Raw genomic sequence first — 25,228 nt, 5'->3', positions numbered from 1 at the left:
TTTCATCTATTTCAGCATTTTACTATATGAAGATGCTCCACATAAACTTCATCTCCAGAGCTGCTCTGAGAGTCACTTTATAAGCATTTCACCATTTCATTTGATACAACACAGAAACTCAAAGGTCTTCACTACAACTCTCCAAAAAAGAATATCTTCAAGAAATTGTAACAGAAATACTATTGTTCAGTAGAATATATTCTCAAAGCAACAAAAATAATAACAACAACAACAATACAATTTACATTGACATTATTCAACATTATTTTTAAGGAATATCACAATATTTTTCATCCATGTTTTAATGTAAACAGTAAACCTCAGTTGTGTAGCAGTTTGTTTGCCAAATTAAATTTGAATACTTTTTAAAAGATTACCCACTGTTTTTGATAACAAATTTGTATTAAATCATAAAACTCAGAATCCCCTAAAAAAACTAAATTAGACAGTTCATAGGGCACAGTTTTGTAGTTTTGTGAATCAAATTGATTAGACATCTTTTTTGGGGAGTTGGTAAGATTTTTTATGTTTTTGAAAAAAGTCTCTTATGCTCACCAAGTCTGCATTTATTTGATCATAAATGCAGTAAAACAGTTCATAATACGTTGAAATACTATTATCATTTAAATATTATTATAAAATATCTCTTTTGATGCAGTTGTGATCACATTTAATTTAATGTAATTATTAATTATTAAAAAGTTTTCAATTATTTAAAAAAATCTTACTGACCCCAAATGTTTGAACAGTGATGTACATACAATTATTTGACATATTTGGATAATATTTTAAAATTATCACTATTAGTAGTAGTAGTACTAAATAATCATTTTAAAATGGTACATTTATATATCACTTTCTTACAGCACTTTTAAGGTAGAGTCAGTTCCCTTCTCACTATCAATTATGTTTTGGTTTAAGGATGGGAAAGTGATCGTAGATCGGCAGTCATGGGCAACGTTTTTCCGGAACAGCAATTTGAATTCCCTATTGATATGTTCATATGGCCTATTACATGGCCAGGAGAAGGCTAAGATTTCCCCTGCTTTATACACACTTAACCTATGGGAGTAGCTGATGAAAAGGAATCTTCCTGAGGGTAAAGACGAAAACAAAAAACAATTAAATCTTCTCATTCTGATAGAAAGACCCCAGTAATCTCACCAGTTTCAGAAAAGATATAAACAATGTCTCAAACTGTGCCCTGATATGCCAAAATACCATAGTCTATGATCAAAAGTCAGAGATCTCTATATAAACATGTTATTTTAGGACTATAATATATTATTTGTTAATACTTTAAATGGGTTTTTATTTTATATTTTCACTTTTAATTTACATTTCATTACTTTTTTCATTTTTACTATTTTTGCTGAAGTTTTGAACATTTCTCTTTAGCTTTAATGTATTTTTAAAACTGTATGTAACACTGATATGAACTCCAATATTTCTTCTTAACTGAGATGTTCAGCAAGTCTCTGAGGCTGTTTTGTGTTTCCAGATTGACTAATTTTGTAGTTTACATCATCATTTGAGTATATTCATTGTTATCGTTTCCAACTTTTCACCCGATTCATTATTTTGTCTCCCGTTGTCTCTCCTCAGTGATGCTTTGACGTTTGAAGGGCTTCCTGAGACCCGTGCCACTGCCATGGCGGTGCGCTCTGACCTGTGGGGTACAGCTCAGCCAGTGTTTGAGTCCTGGCCCGCAGGCGGTGGCAGTCCTGTGGAGGAGCTGGATGTGAGGAGTTTCCTGGGCTCACTGATGGAGGAGAACAGCACAGCGGAGAGATGTTATCGCTCTCACTCCCGCAGCAGCGTCCTGCAGGGCCTGCCTTTCGGAGGAGTCCCCACCGTCCTCGCCATCAACGTCGTTCTGTGGCTGGTACAAAATATTTATAAAGCTCTACAGCATTGTTTAGCTGCAGTTGCATGACATGAATTTACTTTCTTGATTTACTGATTAAACGTTCAGTCTGTGCAAGATGTATAACGCTGACATATAATGCCATTGTGCTATGGGTGTCTCGAGTTCGAATCCCGGCTCGAGGATCTTTCCTGATCCCACCTCCCTCTCTTTCTCCCAGTTTGCTTCCTGTCTATTCTACACTATCCTATCTTAATAAAGGCAAAATGACAAAAATAAATCTTAAAAAAAAGAAAATGTCTATTAGATGTTTTTGATTTAGAATCTATGTAAAACTGACATCTTAAAGACGTTTATCAGATGTTTGTGCACAGCAGATTCTTTCCAGATGAAGTAATCTTTAACAGACATCTTGCAGACGTATGTGTGTGTTATCTGGGAAGTCATATTTCACCCCAAAATCAAAAGAAGAAAAATATAGCTTGCGTATATTCACCCATATTCAATATTAAGTTCAAAAGTTTGAAGTCTCTTATGCTCTCCAAGGCTGCATTTATTTGATAAAAAATACAGTACTGTGAAATATTCTTACAATTTAAAATAGCTCAATAACTGATTTGGTGCTCAAGAAACATTTCTTATTATTGGTTATAATGAAAACAGTTGTGGTGCTTAATATTTTTATTGAAAAGTACAAACTGTCAACATTTCAGAATTCTTTTTTTAACAAAATTCAAAAGAACAGTATTTATTGGAAGTTTTAAGTTTTTGTAACAATGTCCTTACTGTCACTTTTGATCAATTCAATACATGTTTGCTTATTAAAGTTATTCATTTCTTTTATTTTTTTTATCTTACTGACCCCAAACTTTTGAACAGTAGTATATACACGTTTGAATTCAACTCGACAACCAAATCAGATTATTTTGAGAATGAATTTTGTAAACTGCATCAACTGATGTATTGAAACCGTCAGACTCAAAAGAATGAATTGAACCTGTAGCTTCCCAGCAGTCAGTGTTTTAAGTTGTCTTGTCGTTGACTCTTCCTTCCGGAGTCATTATGAACACAAGTGTGCATGCAGACCTCACTGCCTGTTAGTTTCCAAGACAACCACTCACCTCCTCTCTCTCTGGACAAAGAAATGGCTAATTATTACTGCTGGCCAGGGGTCTAGTGAGTGTAAGTGCTTGCTTACACAAATAGTTCTTACTCTATTTATATCAATAGCTTTGACACACATTTAAAGTGACGCAGTGACTTCTGGGTATATTCTGGATTATTCGCATTCTCTATATGAGCATTAGTTCAGGTTCACTGTGCATATCATTTACTAACAGTTTCCCTGTACATTACTTTTTTTTTTTTTATTAAGGCCACTCTAAAAACACAATATGTATGCTGATATAGCTGGTTTGGTGTCTCTGTATTTTAGTTCCTGCTTCTGATCTTCTCCTGTTTGAGGAAGGCAGCATGGGACTACGGCCGCCTGGCTCTGCTTATGGAAAATGACAGGTATCATCTCAGAACTGTTGACTTTTTGAAGAATGCATTAAGATGTAAATAATTGAACAACTGTGTGTGGTGGGTGAGTGAACTGAATGCTTAGCAGGTCAGTGTGAGATCCTGGTGCCACCTGCTGGTTACACACAACAATTTGGATCATGATGTTATATTATTGGTCTGATTTTTTGGTGATTATTATGTATTATCTTATATATAAATAGATAATATAAACTGTATGTATTTATACAACAGAGCTTCACATTGTGGCCACATTACCACCTCAGGTGTGCATTATTTTCTAATAATTCAATGGCCCATTGTCAGTTATTCCTTATATATATATATATATATATATATATATATATATATATATATAAACAAACATACATACATACATACATACATGCATGCATACATATATACATTTTGTAATTTGTTCTTCTTCTGCATTTCATTTTAAATTGAATTTGTATTTTGCTCATATTTTCAAGAGACCTGTTTCTTGAAAAAAAAACATTATTAAAGAAATTTCAGCTCACACACACAGTATCCCTGTGGGAGCAAGTGGGTGGAATTCGATCATAAGTCTTAAGACTTCTGTTGCAGCGGCGCTGCTTTCTTCTGCATCAGCATGTAGCATTAAAGTCTTTGTTTATGTGAATGTGCAGCTGATTCTTAGTGAGTATATTTGTAAAGCATTGCATCAGGCCACACAGAAAGCTCTGGCTTTCACAGAAATAGCATTTTCACATTTGTATATACTAGAATTTCACCTGCTCCTTTTCATTGCCTATAATAGATCTGGGTGGAAATGCTTGCAATTTTCTGATCTTGAGGCTAGTTTTGGATCTGGCATTGATATTCTGAAAAAATGCTTTCAGGCCTATCATTGATGGAAGCTTGAGAGGAACGAAGGCTTCATCCAGTGATGGGACTAACAACATACTCTATTTACAGAAGACTATGGCTAGTTGTCACAAGGGTTATATCTTAGTACGGTTTTGAATCAAAAGTTAATTTGCTTAAATGGTTGTTTTGTATGTGGTTATCTGGGTAACATTTCAGATTATGGAACTCATATTCACTATTAACCAAGAGTTTTTCCTCAATAAACTCCTAACTTGCTGCGTACTAAGGTAGTTGTTGTAGTTATGTTTAGGTAATGGGTAGGTTTAAGGGATCTATAATATGGTCATACAGATTAAGGCATTAATATGTGCTTTATAAGTACTAATAAACAGCCAATATGTTAGTAATAAAGTGTTACCCAAATTAACAAGTATAAAAGCACACATTCAAGCATTCATCAACTACTATACTGTAAAATGAAGGTAGGTTTTAACTTAAATTTGTGTTCACGGGATGAAGGTAAACGTTATGTCGTGGCAAGTTATCACAAGTGTTTTATAGCTTGTCAATTTATAGGATTAATTAAATTACAATTTGAATGTTGTATTTTACATTTTTGCTTTGTGTTCCAGTTGCTCTACTTTTTATTTTTGCTGAAAAGCTATTAAATAGCCTATAATACATTAATATTGAAATATAGAAGTAGGCTTTTGAATTTCGATGGAAGTTTATATTTCAAACAATATGTTATTGTGTGTGTTAAATTAACTGTATCTTTTTCTTGGGCATGGAAAATATTCAGTAGCTTTTTTGTAGCCAAGGGTTAGTACTTTATGAGAAACTTTTTTTTTTTTTTTAAATATATATTAACATTTAAAGTATTAATACTATTTATAACATACAAAATAAAACTTGGAAAATCTTGGAAAACCAGTCTTGTAAAATCCTACGTAGAGTTCACAGAATTTTCTAACAGTGTGTGAAGTATTTTTTTTTAAGTGTTATCTGTCAATTTTATTGTTTGTCTTTGTTCTATAGCTTGACATCACTATTCTATGGAGAACAAAGTGAGAAAGAGAAAACCCCGTCAGAATCCAGCCCATCAGACTCGGAGACCAAGGACATGGTAAAAACCTTTTGTAAAAGAAGAAAGAGGCAAAGCAACAAACAACATCACAGACATTTAAGAAATGTTTGATCATGCAGAAACAGGATCTTTGATTGAATTTACGACATTTGGCAGTGCAAAAACCCACAGGGCCTTGTCTTTATCAACGACACCCCTGCCTAGAAACAAAAACATGAGTACAACTAATAGATTGTGTTTTTACTACCACTGAAACGTAAAGACATAAAGGCACAAACAAAGTTCAATCTGTCGACGTGGATTATTACGGAGCGTCGCCCCAGAGCTGATGTCATATAAAATAGCCTGTGCACTTAGACGCTATTTTCTTTTATGCACACTATCTGTCCGTTTATATTCTGACCTCACTCTGTCTCCTTGCGTTTTATGTGCAATGACAGTTCAAGACATCACAGCCACGTAAAAGATATTGCATGCATTCTCATGGCTTTTTCCACTTGTTACGCTATCCGCGTTCACTTACAGGACAAATGATTCTGACAGATGCTAAGCTAGCCAGACGTGCTCTTTTTTTATATGCCAGACCTTTTTATGACACCGTTGTCTTCCCTCCCTCTCTTTATAGGGCTTCTGTTCCTGGCTCACATCTCTGTACCACATGAAGTAAGTGTGCAAGAAATGCATGGTGATGTCATCAGCCAGCGTCCTGTTTGCTCATGTTATATCTCATTAAGAAAGGAAAACACAGGGTGAAGGTGGACCAGCACGGCTAACGTCTGGGCACGCTCAAAAGCCTTTCAGAACCATAAACCAGCTGCTAGTCTGTCTCCACGGTTGCAGAGATGTTATTTGGACGACTCAAATGGCATGTTGGTGCCATATTTAGCTGGTTCCCTTAAAAGCTTCTTGAACTCCCCGGCGACCGAGAGGGCCACGCTGAGAGTTTCCTAGCTCTGTGTGAGGCGAGGATGGAGGGGTGTGTGTGTGTGTGTGTGTGTTTGTGTGTGTATGAGGGCTCCTTGTAATCATAATGGCCCCCAACGCCCTCATGTATTTGTGTGGTCTTTTAAAAAGGCCGCCACATATATATTATTGACCGAAGTCAATAATTCATTGGAAACACACTGAAAACTCTCAAAGAGCCTGTGTTTGCTGTTTAGTTCAACTAGTGCAGATCTAGAAAAACCATAGTCATTGGTTTGATTCTTAGAGAATGCCCATGGGTCAATAATATGTTCATGATTTAAAAAATGAAAAATCTTTTACAAGGAAAGAAAAAAATCTAGTTTAAAACGTGTGCCACATGTTTGTTCTCATCAAGTTTTTCAAAACCACATAAAACCAACATGAGAATCTCATGTTGGTTTTATGTGGTTTTGAAAAACTTGAATATACACTACAATTCAAACGTTTGGGGTCTTTTATGTTCATCAGAAATACAGTAAAAACAGTCATATTTTTTAAAAATATTATTACAACTTAAAATAACTGTTTTCTGTTTTGAGACATTGTAAAATATGATTTATTCTTGTGATGGCAAAGCTGAATTTTCAGCAGGCATTATTCAGTCTTCAGCGTCACATGATCCTTCAGAAATTATTTTAGTATGCTGATTTGGTGCTAAAGAAACATTTCTTATTATTATAATGTTGGAAACAGCTGTTGAATGTTTTTGTGGAAATTGTGATACATTTTTTCAGGATTCTTTGATGATTGCATAATTGCATACTGACCACAAACATTTGAATAATAGTCTGATTTTCAAGATAAGCCTCAATTTACTGATTCTAAAATGTCATGTGGTGTTTTGTTTTGTTTTGTTTTGTTTTGTTTTGTTTTGTTTTGTTTTGTTTTGTTTTGTTTTGTTTTGTTTTGTTTTGTTTCGTTTTGTTTCGTTTCGTTTCGTTTTGTTTCGTTTCGTTTTGTTTCGTTTGGCTTTGTTTCGTTTTGGTTTGTCTGCATGTTGGTTGAACCACAATAACAGAAGATGCAAAATCCAAAGTTCTTTCTTTTTTTTTTCTTTCTTTCTCTCTTTCTTTTAAATTACTTGGCATTTTTCTTCATTACAACATCAGGACAGTTGAAAGTTAAATGATTTGTATATTTGAACTGCGTGTTCTTTGTATTTTTGTATAAACGCATGAGGGCTCCTTGTAATCATAATGGCCCCCAACGCCCTCATGTATTTGTGTGGTCTTTTAAAAAGGCCGCCACATATATATTATTGACCGAAGTCAATAATATAGGATTATAGGATTAAAAAATGTGCATTAACTTGTTGACCCACATACTGATGCATATATTACTTTATTTTGGATAAATGTGTCTGCCAAATAAAAAAATGCATTTGTAAATAGGCTTTTTTTAAATAAACTTTTTTGTTCTTATTTTTCCTGTAGGGATGAAGAGATCCGCAGTAAATGTGGCATTGATGCGGTCACGTACCTGTCTTTCCAGCGTCACATCATCCTGCTCATGATGGTGGTGTGTTTGCTGTCGCTCACCATCATCTTGCCTGTCAACCTCTCTGGGAACCTCCTCGGTACCTCCACCAGATCCATAACTGCTTGGTTACTATTTACTCTAGTAGTGCTCAGCCATGAAGGATTCATGACAACAGACACAACACGTTTGGTATCCAGGAAAAGGCAGTAAACTTTAAAACAATATTACATCTTAATTCATCAATGTGCTTGCACCTAAAAATGACTCTTTAGAATAATCTCATGAATTAGTTTTGACAGATTGTTAGTGTTACAGTTTCTTTCTACAAAAGAATTTGGCCCACATGACCTGAAATTACTTAAAAAAAAATGCTTAATTGCATGACGGCATACTCTTAAATTTAACTAATGCACATTTTAAAAGGAAAATAAAATATGAAAATTAAATACTTTCTTTACTCCTTTGAGTAAGACATTCACAGGTTGATTCCTGTGTGTAAGAAATGGATATGTTGTTCTTTTAAAACATCAGCTATGTTCAGAATGGAATACTAGTGTAGTGCGTACTGTACAGTATGTACTGCCTGCTGCCTGCTGTCTACTATTTTACTTTTTCTGTCCAAAATAGTATGTGAAACAGAAACCGTTTCTTTTTCAAACAGTAATATTTAACAACAGTAATATCACAATCATATATAATCATTTCAAACAGTATATTCTACATCTTTCTCACATGATTTTATTATGTGTGATGTTTAATTCAGCAAGGGGGTTGCAGCTATTATCTAAATTGTTATTTTAAATACAGTTTTGTACAAAAATGTCTTAACATTTGGCACTTTATTAAAACAAATAAGTTAAGAAAAAACATAATTTCTTTTGAGTGCTGCCAATGGCATAGAAATTAACCTTAATTAATACACTTATCCGTCGATATTTCAGTTCGATATTTTATTTTATTTATTTTTTTTATCCTAAAAATCTGTTCAAAAGTTTGAGGTCAGTAAGATTTCTATTTTGAATAAATGCCATTCTTTTGAACTTTCTATTCCTCAAAGAATCCTGAAGTCCGGTGCCCAAAAAATAAATAAATAAATGGCCTAACTGTTTTTAACATTGATAATAATGAGAATAGTTTCTTTATTTCTAAAGGATCATGTGACGCTGAAGACTGGAGCAATGACTCCTGAAAATTCAGCTTTGCCATCACAGGAATAAATTATATTTTAAAATGGAAGTTATTTTAAATTATAATAATACTTAAGTATACCACTGTTTAACATAAGAGACAAAAACAACAAATCTGACCAACCCCAAACTTTTGATGGCAATGTACATTTTCTGTATTGACTTGGAGGGAATTCTGCAGAATGTATTTTAACATGCTAAAATGTATTAAATATAGCCGAAAGTTCAACAATTTAAAAAAGGCACAAAGCTGGGAGAATGAGTATCATTTGCGTCTGGTTTTGCGGATGCAGATTCCGTGTGGGCCTGTCGATGAATGACTTTATGAAAAGCCTGGGAAAACTCTTGAAGATGTAGAAGAGCTCAGTCTTAACCCTCCATTAGTGGACGTGTGTAAAAGCATAATTCAGACCACCCTACAGTGTTTGAAGATGGTTGGGAGGCACGATAGAGGGTTAGAAGGGCCAAGTTAAATATGGGAAAGGCCTTGACTTTCCACGCCACAAGAAGAGCATTGTGAAAAGCCACCAGCTTTACCTCTTGTTGTTTTCAGACCTTCAATACGCTTTTCATATGACTTTCATACGACCTTGGTGGCAGAAGTTTACTGCGGTCCTCTAAAAGTGTTAAATGTGGTAGACCAGTTTGTGGTGCAGCTTTGGGGCCGGCTGGTTAAAACAGGGTGGGGGTTTTGACGCTTACTGTCATCTCTGTGCAACAATTTGACACTTTATTTGTGAAATAAACCGGCACATTCACAAATTTGTCATAGCAACAAAACCCAAAGCATAATGATTGAGGTGTAGCGAGATTTTTATTCCACATTCAGTTTGCGCTGTTCCACACGGGCCTCAAATTACTTTCAGAGTTTTATTTTTGATGCTGGTGGGTGAGTAGAGCATCAAATGTTTATTTCTATGCTTTTCAGGAGATAATCCACAGAATTTCGGCCGAACAACAGTGGTTAATGTCCCCGCACAGTAAGTTTGTTTTTTTATGACAAATGTAGACCTGAATATAGCATATAGCCTTGTTGTGTATGAAGTTGTTGGCATGATCTTGATAACATTCTTTTCTTGGTGCATTAGGAATATATTTCTGTGGCTGCACAGCATCTTTGCTCTGCTGTATTTTGTGATCACAGTACTGTGTATGGCCCATCATTCCTCACGACTGGAATACAGAGAGGATGAGAAGGTTGGTGAACAGCTGTATTCATGCACATGTGTTATGACACCTCATTTCTGGTCCATAAGGGGCACTGCTTTTTACAGTGCTTGCAAACTTAGCGAGCACATCTCATGAAAAACTGTTCAGGTCTAAAATAGGCTTTATACTGTGTATTTATATATCATTTAGAACTTTAAAATACATAAATAAATATAATTTTATGAATAATTATTTATTACTAATTGTATTTTTATTTAAATTTAAAAGCAAACCTAAATTTAATGAAAAATAATTATTAATAAAATTGTATGTTATATATAATATATATATATAAATATATAAAGCCTATTTTTCATACATTAGATTTATGGGGGAATTGTTATGTCCTTTGTAAATGCACTGCAACAATATGATGTATTAATACTTCTACAGTTTAAACAATTTCAATTTTGTATATGCATATATATTTGCATTACTCTCAGTGAAAAAAAAAAAAAAATTCTTACTGTGTATATTTTAAAACCTTTTTCCACTATAAAGAACCTTTCGTGCAATCAAAAGGTTCCATGCATTTTAAAGTTTCTTCATGGAACCGTATATGCAAAGAACCTTTACTTTTTTTAAATATGTTGTGTTCACCATTCAAAAAAAAAAAAGAGAAAAACCTCTGATGTTATTGTAATTGATCAAGTTTCTACCAAAAAAACCCAACACTGTTCGTTTGTTGGCTTGCAAGCATTGTATTTCTTCAAAAAATGCACTTCTAGCTTTCATTTTTGATTTATTATTACTGCAGGTGGCCAGAACTCTAATGATAACTTCAATTCCAAGAGAAATCTCTGATCCCGGCCTGATCACCAAGCACCTGCAGTGAGTGAAGAGCACAGATCTGTTATCCACAGAACTACAACTATTGCTTGATCTCCAAATTTCAGCATATCTGATATTAAATGTCAACACAACTGAGGGCATTCGATTTTCACTTATTTAAAAGCCAATGTCTCTTCTATCTCCAAACAGTGAAGCCTACCCTAGCTGCACCGTCACTGATATCCGGTTCTGCTTTGACGTACAAAAACTAATGAAGCTGGACTCAGAAAGGTCATTTGCGTTTGCACATCTCCTGCATGACACAGAGCTGAGTCTGCAAATATTGCATATTAAACCCTATTAAAACTATATCCCGTACAGGCGAAAAGCAATGAAAGGAAGGCTGTACTTCACAACCAAAGCTCAGAAGGAAGGCAGGATCATGATAAAGACTCACCCTTGTGCACAGATCTTCTGCTGTGATTTTTGTGGCTTTGAACAGGTAAATGTCCCTCACATAGTCATTATAGTTGTCAGAATGGATATATTTGTATATGTACAGATTGTATACATATAGAATGGCTGGTACTGCACCTCCTCATGTTGGCCACTGGAGACCACCATACACCAACCGTCAGTCATGAACTCCTCTGCTAGGAGATGTGATACACATCTCTCATGTTTCATGTCATTGTCTTTTCGTCAGGTGGATGCAGAGCAGTATTACAGTGAACTGGAGGAGAAACTGACAGATGAGTTTAATGCAGAGAAGAACCGTATCTCTATGAAAAGGCTGGGCATTGCCTATGTTACCTTCAGAGATGAGAGAATGACTGCAGTGTAAGTCACATGGATAAATAGCTGATTATTGAGGTGACTACTGAGAATGAGCATCATTCGTCCAGAGATACCGTAAGCATAGGGATGAGTATCTACATTTAAGAATATGAAAGTACTTTTAATAAAAAGATACTTTGTTAAGATGAAGCACATTTGCTGACAGCTACAGTTGAGGTCAAAAGTTTACATACCCCTTTCAGAATCTGCAAAATGTTAATTATTTTACCAAAACAAGAAGGATCATACAAAATGCATGTTATTGTTTATTTAATACTGACCTGAATAAGATATTTCACATAAAAGATGTTTAGTCCACAAGAGAAAATAATAGTTGAATTTAGTTCAAAAGTTTTGATTCTTAATACTGCGTTGTTACCTGAATGATCCACCGCTGTGTTTTTTTGTTTAGTGATAGTTGTTCATGAGTCCCTTGTTTGTCCTGGACAGTTAAACTGCCTGCTGTTCTTCAGAAAAATCCTTCAGGACCCACAAATTCTTTGGTTTTCCAGCATTTTTCAACCCATTCCAACAATGACTGTATGATTTTGAGATCCATCACTGACGACAACTGAGGGACTTATATGCAACTATTACAGAAGGTTCAAATGCTCACTGATGCTCTAGAAGGAAAAACCATGTTATTTTCAAATTATATATATATATATATATATATATATATATATATATATATATATATGTATATATAGTTTTTTTTTCTGACTGAGTTTAAAAATAAGTTTGAGGACTATCCGATACAAAGTATAAATTTATCCCATGCCAAATAGAAATACAGTTTCCTGTCAAACTTATTATTATTAAAGGCATAGTTCGCCCAAAAATAAGTTTATCATTTACTCACTGTCTTGTCATTCCAAACCCAAAAGACTTTTATTCATCTTCAAAACATCAAATAAAAAAAAAAAAGGTATTTTGAGTGGAATCTGACAGATTTCTCTCCCTTCAATGAAAGTCCTATTCACCCAAACTTTTATGCTTCAAAAAGTTCACAAAGACATCGCAAAAGTAATCCATATGAATTGAGCAGTTCTGAAATGATCACTTCATAAATATAAACATTGATCAACACACATACAGTACATGGAGCAAATCAAATATGTTAAACAGAAGCTATTAAATTCCTTCATACCAAACTTTTGCAACATATAACAGCCTTTATACAGTATAACATAATAAACAAATTTATATATATATATATATATATATATATATATATATATATATATATATATATATAAACAGTTCATTCTGGTCCTAGCTTTTGTCTGGTCAATACAGTATGTTAAAAACCACATTATAGTAATTTAGTAGTCTACTGAATAGACTATATATGTATATAATATAAATTCACATGTCCTCTCATGCCTTATTGCTTAAATATATTTAAACTCTGTGCTCATGTTTCTGTAGTATTGTGAAAGACTACAGCCGAGCTCGCTGCCGCCACAGACCCCAGCAGTCCAGCATTACCACAGTGGTGCGGTCTCATCAGTGGGGCATTTCTTACGCCCCGGCCCCTAATGACATCATCTGGTAAGTCGAAACGATAGCCACATCAACAACTATATCTTGAAACAAAAAAAAAGGATAGGAATAACCGCAAGTGTTGTTTTTTCTTCTATGAGTTTATCTGGATTTACAATGTTTTATATGATGTTTTATTTAACATTTACTAAGTATACAGTGATCTGCAAGCTGTATTCATATATTTTTCATGACATGCTTTGTTCCAGGCCATTACACTTGGATTTGAGAGATGAAATTGGATTAATTAAGTCTGAATCTGAGTGTGTGCCTAGACAGCCACTGTGAAAGCCATTATATCTCTTACATAATATGTGTTGAGAATCATATATTGAGTGAGTGTGAGTGTGTGTGTGGGTGTGTGTGGGGGGGGGACAGTGTCAGCCTGTCTTTCTGCTTGACTGGACAAGTGTGTGTGTGTGTGTGTGTGTGTGTGTGTGTGTGTGTGTGTGTGTGTGTGTGTGTGTGTGTGTGTGTGTGTGTGTGTATGTGTATGTGTGTCTATGCGTTTCTCTGAATTCGGGACTTTCTTTTTTATGGATATAAGCTCTAATGTTGTAGCATGTTTGCTTCTTATTAAAACAATTTATTGAAGTGTGAATGTTTTCCAGTTCAGTGTAGCCCGTGAGTTAGATGTTTTGTACCACTGCATTTATAGAGTAAATGGTTTTGCAATTTTGGAAAATGATTCAGTGGAAACAATTACTTTTGAAAGGTATTTGTTTGCAATTTATGTAAACCTCATTCTCGTTGTTATGCCTTTCATGTGCATTGCTATTATTTAAAGTGACAGTTCACCAAAAATGATATTTTTCTTTTGTCGGACACAATATACGATACCAAAGAAGATATTTTGTTCTGTTCATATAATGAAAGTCAAAGGGGTTCAAAACAACACTGGACCTCATTTACTTTAATTATATGGGGAAAAAAAATGTTAACAGTTTACTACAAGGTTTCAGTTTTTTAACATTAAAGGGATAATTCACTCAAAAATGAAAATTCTGTCATTAATTACTCACCCTTGTGTCGTTCCAAACCCATAAAACCTTCGTTCATCTTCAGAACACAAATTAAGATATTTTAGATGTATTCCGAGAGCTCTCTGACCCTCCCATAGACAGCAAGTGTCCTTAAACGATCAAGGCTCAGAAACGTAGTAAGAACATCGTTAAAATAGTCCATGTGACATCAGTGGTTCAACCGTAATTTTACGAAGCTACGAGAATACTTTTTGTGCGCAAAGAAAACAAAAATAACAACTTTATTCAACAATTCGTCTCCTCCGTGTCACCCTAGCAGCATTTTGGAGAGCATCACATGCGTAAACAACGTATGCTGTTCTGTGTCAGCAGCACCGTACGCAGATACGCCGTTTACATTGTTCACGCTTTGATCTGAACATAAACCACGTATCCGTGTACATGCGTTGCATATGTTGTTTAAGTATGTGATACTCTCCAAAATGACGCTATAGAGTGACGCGGAGGAAACAAAATGGTTGAATAAAGTCACTATTTTTGTTTTCTTTGCGCGTAGCTTCGTAAAATTACGATTGAGCCACTGATGTCACATGGACCATTTTAATGATGTCCTTACTACGTTTCTGGACCTTGATCGTGTTAGGACCCTTGCTGTCTATGGGAGGGTCAGAGAGCTCTTGGATTTAATCAAAAATATCCTAATTTGTGTTCCGAAGATGAATGAAGGTCTTACGGGACATGAGGGTGAGTAATTAATGACATAATTTTCATTTTTGGGTGAACTATACCTTTAACTATATTACTTAACATGAACAATATGCCTATAGCATATATATCATTTATTAATCTTAGTTAATACTAAATTCACTAATACATTATTAAAATTTAAATGTGTATCTGTTAACGTAAGTTAATGTACTGTGAGCTTACATGAACATTTTTATTAACTAACATTAACAAAGATTAAATTACATTACATTGTTCATTGTTAGTTCATGTCAGTTAATGCAGTACTAATTATATATATATATATATATTGCTTTATGACCATGTAATTATCAGCAACTGCATCAAATTGCATATTTTTTGCTCCATTTGGCACCAAATTTAGCTGTTTTTTTCCCTCCTTGAGTTTAATATTTTTCTATATCATGCTATATGAGCTGTAAAAGCCTGATGCATAAAATATTATACTCAACAAAAACAACTTTTTTAGATTCCATTTTAAAATATACATTTCAGACTATTATTTCATATGCCAGGCTTTACAGGGCCAAGAGTAGAAACTTTTCCATAGTCACCAATAAAAAAAATAAAAATAAAAAAATAAAAAAAGGTTTTAACTGGCCTAAGCTTGTTTCAGAGGGATTTCTGACACTTTATTGGTTTTAGAAGGGTTTGGTTTGGGGCAGTTTTGACCTGGAAGACCAGATGGTCGACTAGCTAAACCAGCTGAACACCAGTTTGGTCAGTTTTGGAGACCAGCTGACCAGCTTAGCCTGTGTTTTCCAGCAAAAACCTTCCCGTTTATGTAATTGTAGCTGAACATCCCACTTATTCTTGGAGAGCACACACTGTCTGTCCTGTAACTGTAGCTAAGACCTTGTCATGTTGATTGGTGCCTGTGTTCATCCAGGGAAAATCTGTCAGTGTGTGGTTCTCGCTGGTGGCTCCGCTGCATCCTGCTCAACATTCTGCTCTTCCTCTTGCTCTTCTTTCTCACAACCCCTGCTATCATCGTAAACACTATGGACAAGTTCAACGTCACTCGGCCAGTTGAAAGCTTAAGGGTCAGTGACCATCAAAGCCGTTTTATAACTGTCCAGCTGTATTACACCACATTAGAATGCAAAATAAAACTGAAAGTGCTTTTTTGTGTTGTTTTCGGAAGTTGAATGTTTTGAATTTGATCTTTTACTGTCTTCTACTGTCTAGAACCCAGTAATTACCCAGTTCTTCCCCACCCTGCTCCTGTGGGCCTTTTCCATTCTCCTGCCCTTCATTGTGTACTATTCATCTTTTTTTGAGTGCCACTGGACCAGGTATGATGCTGTTTCCTCCGTCTGACTTTAAACTTTTCTAGTCTGTGTATAAATGTGAGAGAACTACAGGGAGGTCTTTTTACTCAATTATACATTAAAGTGAATTATTTGTGCTGTAAATAATATAATTATAAAAAATAATAAAAAATGTTTTATTATTATTATTATTATTATTATTAATTTAATGCAAACTTATTGCAATCAGTTACTAATATGATCCCAGTTATATGTAAAAAAATTTTGATTAACATAATGCATCTGGATTATACATACCATTACAAAACTTGGGTTTGGTAAGATTTTTTTAAATAGGTGTCTTATGCTCACAAATGCTGCATTTATTTGATCAAAAATACAGTCAAATTTTAAATATTTTAAAATATTATTATTAATATATTTTAAAGGGGACCTATTATGCCCCTTTTTACAAGATGTAAAACAAGTCTCTGATGTCCCCAGAGCCTATATGTGAAGTTTTAGCTCAAAATACCCCACAGATAAATTTTTATAGCTTGTTAAAATTGCCACTTTTAGGGTGTGAGCCAAAACACACTGATTTTGAGTATGTAGCTTTAAATGCAAATGAGCTGTTGCTCCCGGAGAAGAGGGTGGAGCTTCAAGAGCTCAAGCTCCGCATTAGCAGTGCTAGCCTTTGCAAATAAACATTCCACTATTAGTACAAGCCTGTTATCTTTACAGAAAACATACTCTGTTTCAAAGTTAGTCATCTGATTGTACTGTGCATAATAAATTTGCGTTTATGAATTACACAGACCGGGAGCACAGCGGGATAAAAATAACAACATAGCTGGTCTCATGCTATCACAAACTTTATAAGTCCCACTTCTGATCATGAGCTCGACAACTTCAAGCGATCGACTCACATTGCTTTCATATGCAACTTTTAACTACCACATTCCTATTTACGATCATTCTGGCAGCACGTGAAGGCAGCATCAGTGAAAACAGGCAGAGACAATGATAGCTTTAGCAATTAGCCTTACAGAGTGCCAAGAACCTATTTCAGAAAAAGATTTGGAAAACAAACGTGTGATACTTACTTTGTCTGGAGCTGAGGTTCATGCACGAAGCATTGGTATTGATTCCTAGACATTTAGGGGACGTTACCGATTTTTTCCAGGATATTTCCTTGTCCTCTGCTAAGATGGGGGTGATTATGGCGACTCCTACAGAACAGAGGGAGAATCTGAAACAGCTCTTTTGGAGAGACTGTTCATGATTTATTGGTTTTATAAAAAAATCAGTTAGTGGATTTTTAACATTATAGGCTGGTTGTTTTGACACACTGCAGCCACACAACTCTGTTCAAACACCTTATAAAAGTGATTTTTGCATAATAGGTCCCCTTTAAAATGTAATTTATTCCTGTGATGGCAGAGCTGAATTTTTCAGCATCATTACTCCAGTCTTCAGTGTCACATGATCCTTCATAAATCATATGTTGATTTGGTGCTCAATAAACATTTCTTATTAGGTTACACTTTATTTCGAGTCCACTTTAGACATTCTACTAACTATAAGTAACTTTGTAACTACATGTCAACTAATTCTCATTAATTTGCAACTACATGTCTACTAACTCTCAGAGTAGACTGTTAGGTTTGGTTTAGGGTTAGTAGAATAAGTTGACATATACTTGCAAAGTTTCTCTTAGTCAGTATGTTGTGGACCCATCAAAATAAAGTGTTAGAAGATATTAAGCAGACAGTCTACTAATACTGTAATGACTGCTAGTTGACATGTAGTTGCAAAGTTACTTACCGTTAGTAGAATGTCTAAAGTGGACTATCGAAATAAAGTGTTACCTCTTATTATTTTATTATCTGCAAACACTTGTGTTGCTTAATATTTTTTTAATGCTTAATATTTCTGTGATACGTTTTCAGGATTTTAGTGCTGTCAAACGATTAATCGCGATTTATCACATCCAAAATAAAAAAATTTGTTTACATAAGATGTACTGTATATGTGTAAGATATGCGTACTGTGTATATTTATTATGTATATATAAATACACACACATGCATGTATATATTTCAGAAAAATACATTATTTTTATATATTAAATTCATTATATATGAATATATAATTGAAAATATACATATGTAAATACATGTAAATATTTTCTAAATATTTACTGTATGTGTGTGTATTTATATATACATAATAAATATACACAGAACACACACATATATTATGCAAACAAAAACTTTTATTTTGGATGCGATTAATCGCAATTAATTGTTTGACAGCACTACAGGATTATATATACTGTATATATATATATATATATATATATATATTTAAATATAATTTTTAAATTTCAAAATAATTTATTTCAAATAGCCTACTAATTTTAATATTTCATATTTTCTCTTTAATATATGTTTAACATTTAAATTCACAAATTAAAGGCAGTACAACTATTACCATAATGCATTAAACAATTAAGTTAAATATATTATTATTTACATTAAAATGTGATTTTCTTGCATTGTGGTAATGAGAATTGGGGGAAGGTGTTGCTCGATTCATAACTATGAATATTGTACACACATTTATAATAAATTCATAAAGCAGCTTCAGCCTAAGTTCTTTTTCGCCTTGCTAATATATTTAGGAAGACATTCCTCACACATACACGTTTATCAACACATAAATAAATGGGATTGTTCATTAAAAAATTCAACTTCGGGCATCATTTACTCATTCTCAAGTCATCCCAAGCCTATGCCTGTTTTGGTTTGCTTTGACTTGCATTGTATGGCAAAAATAAATAAATAAACAATAAAAGTACAAAAAAAACAACAACAACTCTAAGACATTAATCAAAATAAGTCATACAATAAGTCATACAACACATACATGATTTTTATCATAAATATGGTGTCCCAATGAGCAGTATAGGTTTGTGCTATTGGTAGTTGTATTTGCAATGCAGCTTTAATCTATTGCATAAACATGTTCATATCAGCGCACAAACATATTGCATAACTGCAGAACAACCCCCAACCCAGTCTCCCACCCACCCATGCACAACACGTTTACATGGTGTCCCTCTCTCTTGCTCTCTCCGCTTGCCTCTCCAGGCTTGTTGTCATAGTGATCACAACAAGGGAATAATCATATGCACACTGGCGGCGTCTTTCACAGAGTCACATTATAGTTCATGTGGATCAAACCCTCTGTATTGTGCAACTGCAGAACCTGCAGCACTTGAGTATCTGTTGTATTTCCACTAGAAACATTGATTATCAATGTACACAAATCAACATAAAATCTAATTTTAATATTTACTTAGTACATTTACATTTACATTTTTGTTTTTGTTTTTTAACCATGAAATATGTCACTTCAGGCAAGAATTGTGTTTTATGTTGACTTTAACCACAAACAGTCTGTCTAGTAGAAGAACTGGTGTGAAAATTGAAGAGAAAGGACTAATAAATCATGTAAAAAAAAATTTGAAAATGTTTTTTTTTCCCTTTAATATATTTATTCTAGTTGTTTTGGTTCAGGTGAAATCAGTTGAATTTTCTTATTATGTGTGTCTCTTTCAGGTCCGGTGAGAATCAGGTCACCATGCACAAATGCTTTTTACTGCTTGTCTTCATGGTAATCATTCTACCATCACTGGGTCTATCCAGGTAAACATCTTATAATCTGAAATACAGTAATTATAGGCTATAATAACATGCCAATAAAAGCACTTCAAGCAAAAATATAGCTTTTGGGTAATATACTGTTTTGTGAAACATGTCATTTTGTCTCAAAATAACATTTTTCCTTTATATACAGTACTATATATGTATGTGGGTCAATGATAAACAATGATGTCCCAATTATGCCCAAAATTTTTATTTTATTTTTTACAATCCCCAGACATTTACACCACCTAAACATGTTTGAATTTGATCCCCATACAAATATCAAAATGAATTTTAACTCAAAAACTGAAAACGTTTATAATAGATGTATATTTTTTTATGAACTTCATTTTTAAAATATGTTTATTTTATAGAAAGCATATGTTTTAACTCACACAACATAAAACAATAGATATAGGCTATCAGAGAGTATCCAAACACTTGGCTAGCAAAAAACATTAGTCGATCATATTCATAGTTAATGTGATGAACTGGTTACTCTGCTAGGAAATGTGTGGACTTGAGGGGAAATGGCTTCAAACATCCCTATAAATCACCTTAAATGTTAGTAAAAAGGAACTGAACAAATGGTATTGGCATTAATCAAGTTTAAAGTGTACAAATACTTTTGGTAGCCACTGTATATATAATGTACATTATTATACATTATTTCTTCTTGTCTGCTCCTCAGCCTGGATTTGTTCTTCAGGTGGCTCTTTGACATCCACTTCCTGGATGAAACAGACGTAAAATTTCAGTAAGTTGCCTAAATCTACAGCTGTTGGTTAATTTAATTAGAACTGCAAGATGCACAATTTGCTGAGACCTACATCCACTGTTTTTTTCCCCTCAGATGTGTGTTTTTGCCTGATAACGGAGCTTTTTTTGTGAACTACGTGATCACATCCAGTCTGATCGGAACGGCTATGGAGCTTCTGCGTATTCCTGCTCTTCTGGTGTACTCTCTTCGCCTTTGCTTTGCCAAATCTAAAGCTGAACGCATCCACGTTAAAAGAGTGAGTGAGTCCATAGAGTGAATTGTACATGAAGTCTCTTATAGCTGAAGGCTTTGTTTATTTGATCAATTTTATCTTATCAAATGTAGTATAAACAGTAAATTACTACAATTTAAAATAACTGTTGTCTATTTAACATGTCTGTGATAGCAAAACTGAATTTTCAGCATCATTACTGCAGTCTTCAGTGTCACATGAACCTTCAAAAAAACATTTTAATATGATAATTTGCATCTAAAGAAACAGTTTTGCTGCTTAATATTGTTTGATATAAAGTTAAAAAAAACAACAACAGCATTTATATGAAAAAGATGTTGTGTAACAGTGTAAAGATCTTGACTGTGAACAACTGAATGCAAACAAATAAAATGTGAACATTTCTGTATGTAGTATGTATATGTAAAATTATACTTATAAGTAAAGTAATAATGTATATATAGTTATTGTCTAGAACAACCACCCCCCCCAAAAAAAAAAAACTTTATGTATTTTCTGTATTAATAGTTCTTATTCATGTTCATGTCGTTCCAAATGCATACACTGTTAAATTAAAGAAGAATATTTGAAGAATCTTCACACAGCTCTTTTCCATACAACAAGTGTTCATAGTGATTTGTAAATACACTAATAACCTGTTTCTCCATTCTCATCCTCAGAGTCAGGCCTACGAGTTTCAGTTTGGTCTTGAATATGCCTGGACCATGTGCATATTTTCAGTCAGTATGACCTACAGCATCACCTGCCCCATCATTGTACCTTTTGGTGAGTCTGCGTAATTGTAGGGTTTTATTTTACAACAAACAGACTTTTATTTTAGTACGTCTTTTTCCGCTCCCTAATTTCCTCTTTCCCCCCAATTTGCACTCAAATCCATTTGTCTATCGTCTCTGCTGCACCATTTGTTTCGTGTTTTTCTTTTCCTCTCATTTTCTCTGTTCCTTTTTACCAACAGCTCTCTTTTTTCTTTCCGTCAGTCTTGATTTCTACCTCCGTGCGTGTTCTAATACCTCGTTCCCGTCCTCAGTCAGTGTGTGGGCGTCTGAGCCGTATCTCCAACAGCATCTCAGTATCACGGTGTGACATGGCCGCTAGGTGCGAACCCGCTGTAGTCTTCCAGACGCTGCGACCCGTCTAGCCGAGATCCAGACGCCCACTCCACGCCTGTTCTGTCACCAATATACACCATGACTGTTTATTTACTATAGACTGACATCCATCATCGTGATTTTTCACTTAGTTCTGAATTCATTTGGCAACTTGCACTCACATGTGGTCTATGTAAACAGGTAAATATATAAATATTATACCTGTGCAGTAGCATACAAGGTCAGGAACACTTCATAAAAAATGACTTTACCTGCAAAGCATTGCTACTGAGCTATCGGAAAAGCACTTTTAAAAATGACAGTGTAATTTAGAAGGATCAAAGATTATTTGATAACTCCAGCTCTGTTCATTTCGCAGGGTTGCTGTACCTTGTGCTGAAACATATGGTAGATCGCTATAATATCTACTATGCCTATTTACCCACAAAGCTCAGCCAGCGGATCCATTCGGCCGCCATCAGTCAAGTGGTGGTGGCACCCATTCTCTGCATGTTCTGGCTGCTGTTCTTCTCTGTGCTCAGACTGGGTAGGTTCGCACAGAAATGTCATGCCTAATCAAATTTATGGGGCATGTGCCTCTTCAGATTTTCCCAAAAATACACTATATATATATATATATATATATATATACTGTATATACTGTATATATATATGAAGAGTTTATTTGCAAAAACAGATAACTCCTTTATCTGTTTAGTTTAAAAGATAACTAAAAAATACAGCTAACTAACACAATAAAACACAATAAAAACATGATAACATAATAAAAAACATGATTTTTGAAAATTAAAAAAAATAAGTTATCTGTTTTGCAAATAAACTCTTCATATATATATTATGTGTGTGTGTGTGTGTGTGTGTGTGCATTTTCAGTATTTAGTTATTATTATTATTTTTTTTTTTAAGTTTTTATTAAAATTGCAATGCTGTTCTTTTCTATAATGAATGCCATGACTGTCACACTTGATCATTTAAATGCATCCTTGCTAAATAAAAGTATTAATTTATTTTAAAATATATATTTCAATGGCAGTATATATATATATATATATATATATATATATATATATATATATATATATATATATATATATATATATACATACGGTATATATATATATATATATATATATATATATATATATATATATATATATATATATATAATTGAACTGATATTGATAGTAATTGTCTAATGTCCCTAAGAGAAGGATAATTCTTTGAATATTTATTCACATTCATTCTAAACGCATTCACTGTTATTTGAATGTTTTCTGTGGAACACTAAAGAAGAATGTTTGAAGAATATTCACACTGCTCTTTTCCATATAACAATTGTTCATAGTGACTTTCAAGCACAAGAAATGGCATTAAATACACTGCCTATCTATTTCTCCATTTTCTGTCCTAAGAGTTGCAGTTTGCATATTTTCAGATACTGTAGTTGAATCTGTTATTTTCTATAAAATTCTGAAAGTACCAGGTTGTACTTGCATTACATGTTTTTCTTTGTTAAAATATAACCAAACCACATTTTAAAAATTATAATAATAATAATAATGCTGCACTGGGGCGGTACCTTTTCAAAAGATACACATTTGTACCTAAATTATGTGACATCTTTTGTACCTTTATTTTTGAGAATGTTTCAAATAAATCCAAGGATTTTCTCTCAGATTAGCAAAGAAATGTCAATTAAAAACATTACTAGAATGACTGAACTATGGATGCTCTAATGCCGACATTAAAATGTGTTCACGTGTTACTGTAGAATACATGTTCACTTGGAGTCAAGAAGACAGTCACTCCAAGACCCAGACCAGACCCCTTAAGGCCTCAGCTTGGAACAAGACTAGACCACTCCAGGCCTAGATCCAGACCAATATCTGAACACCAATGATCAGATTCAGACTGTCCATTTACAGTGAACTAGAAAGGAGAAAATGTGGAAATTATTACATCATAAATTTTAAATGCTAAGCCACTTTGACAGTAGCTAATTAGAGTCATGAAAATCCTTGCAAAATCTCCGTAATGGTGAAGATACTTTGCTGACCTTTGACTGAGGTAATTTCAGTTTTTTGGGAAATTGCAGTCAAGACTGTGGTCTTGTCTAAGTACATATAAAAAATTACATTTCCAGAACCAGACCCAAACCAAGAGACTAGTAATGAGACCCAGACCCAGATCAAGGCCATGTTTATGTGGTCTTGAGAGATCTTTAAACCAAGACCACAAGATCAGGTCTCCTGCTCTGTCCCATATAAAAGCAAAACCTCATGGTTTATCTCTTGTGCAGGTCCAGTGCAGCCCATCAGTCTGTTCACTTTCATAACTCTCTTGTGCTGTATTGCCTTCTCCTGCTTTGGCTTCTGTCTGAAAAAACTACGACCTGACAGATCAACAAGCTATCAGGTCAGTGATTAAACCTTGATCTTGATGGCTGTAGAAACAGGGTGCATATGGTGGTAAAATTGTAGATTAATGAGTGAATATCTAGATTATATTTCACACCAAAACCATCAGAAAAAAATAAGTAATTTTACTTTTACATTAAGCAAAATTGCATTTACGATTTGTTGCACTGTGACATTATTGTTATGACAGTCGAACATTTTTATTTTCAGAAATGAACAAGGACATGGGGGCATTATAGGGTGCTTTCACACCTGGCCCGTTGTTTCGGAACCTAGTGCGTTTCCCAACTTAGCTTGTTTAGTGGGCAGATGTGAACACGGCAATCACGCTCAAATCCGCGCCAAAACAATCGGTCCGAGATTTCCTGCATGAGGTGGTCTCGGCGCGATTAAAAACGAACTCTGGAGCGATTCAGTTGTAGTGAGAAAGCAATCCAATCCAACGGACCAACAAACCAGGCTATATCACAATGTATGATGGGTAATTATGTAAGTTCCGTGAAAAGCATTAGCTTTGTTGTTTTGCTAATACCTCAAAATGAACCTGTGAATATCTGTGGGTGAGCAAGTCTTCGCCATTCAAAATCAAAGCGCACTTTTTCATTTTATAATTCCGTCTTATTGCTCTTCACAGTAGTAGGTGCATTTAAAAAATGTTTTCCCGATGAATCCTGGACTCCTGCTCAAAACTAT

The 25,228-nt window shown here is 34.2% G+C and overlaps 1 protein-coding gene across 5 annotated transcripts in view; it reads left to right on the top strand.

Annotated features, from left to right (window-relative positions):
• tmem63c (transmembrane protein 63C) overlaps positions 1-25,228 on the top strand; it is a 57,953-nt gene that overhangs the window by 28,306 nt on the left and 4,419 nt on the right. For all 5 annotated transcript variants that reach the window (XR_009266689.1, XR_009266687.1, XR_009266688.1 and 2 more), the window contains 20 exons: positions 1,606-1,885; positions 3,303-3,382; positions 5,261-5,348; positions 5,935-5,972; positions 7,709-7,851; positions 9,870-9,921; positions 10,030-10,138; positions 10,908-10,981; positions 11,132-11,212; positions 11,303-11,423; positions 11,628-11,761; positions 13,190-13,312; positions 15,923-16,076; positions 16,222-16,328; positions 19,910-19,996; positions 20,688-20,753; positions 20,850-21,012; positions 21,669-21,774; positions 22,477-22,644; positions 24,418-24,533. Coding sequence is in view for 2 of the 5 variants with exons in the window: in XM_058748882.1 (XP_058604865.1) it covers positions 1,652-1,885; positions 3,303-3,382; positions 5,261-5,348; positions 5,935-5,972; positions 7,709-7,851; positions 9,870-9,921; positions 10,030-10,138; positions 10,908-10,981; positions 11,132-11,212; positions 11,303-11,423; positions 11,628-11,761; positions 13,190-13,312; positions 15,923-16,076; positions 16,222-16,328; positions 19,910-19,996; positions 20,688-20,753; positions 20,850-21,012; positions 21,669-21,774; positions 22,477-22,644; positions 24,418-24,533 (2,244 nt within the window). In the remaining 3 variants the exon portion in view is untranslated. The remainder of the gene's footprint in view (positions 1-1,605; positions 1,886-3,302; positions 3,383-5,260; positions 5,349-5,934; positions 5,973-7,708; positions 7,852-9,869; positions 9,922-10,029; positions 10,139-10,907; positions 10,982-11,131; positions 11,213-11,302; positions 11,424-11,627; positions 11,762-13,189; positions 13,313-15,922; positions 16,077-16,221; positions 16,329-19,909; positions 19,997-20,687; positions 20,754-20,849; positions 21,013-21,668; positions 21,775-22,476; positions 22,645-24,417; positions 24,534-25,228) is intronic.

Source organism: Onychostoma macrolepis, chromosome 17 (genome assembly GCF_012432095.1).
Source record: "Onychostoma macrolepis isolate SWU-2019 chromosome 17, ASM1243209v1, whole genome shotgun sequence".
Lineage (NCBI taxonomy): Eukaryota > Metazoa > Chordata > Actinopteri > Cypriniformes > Cyprinidae > Onychostoma > Onychostoma macrolepis.
Note: the sequence above shows the minus strand (reverse complement) of the source record. Positions and strands in the feature narration are given on the sequence as shown.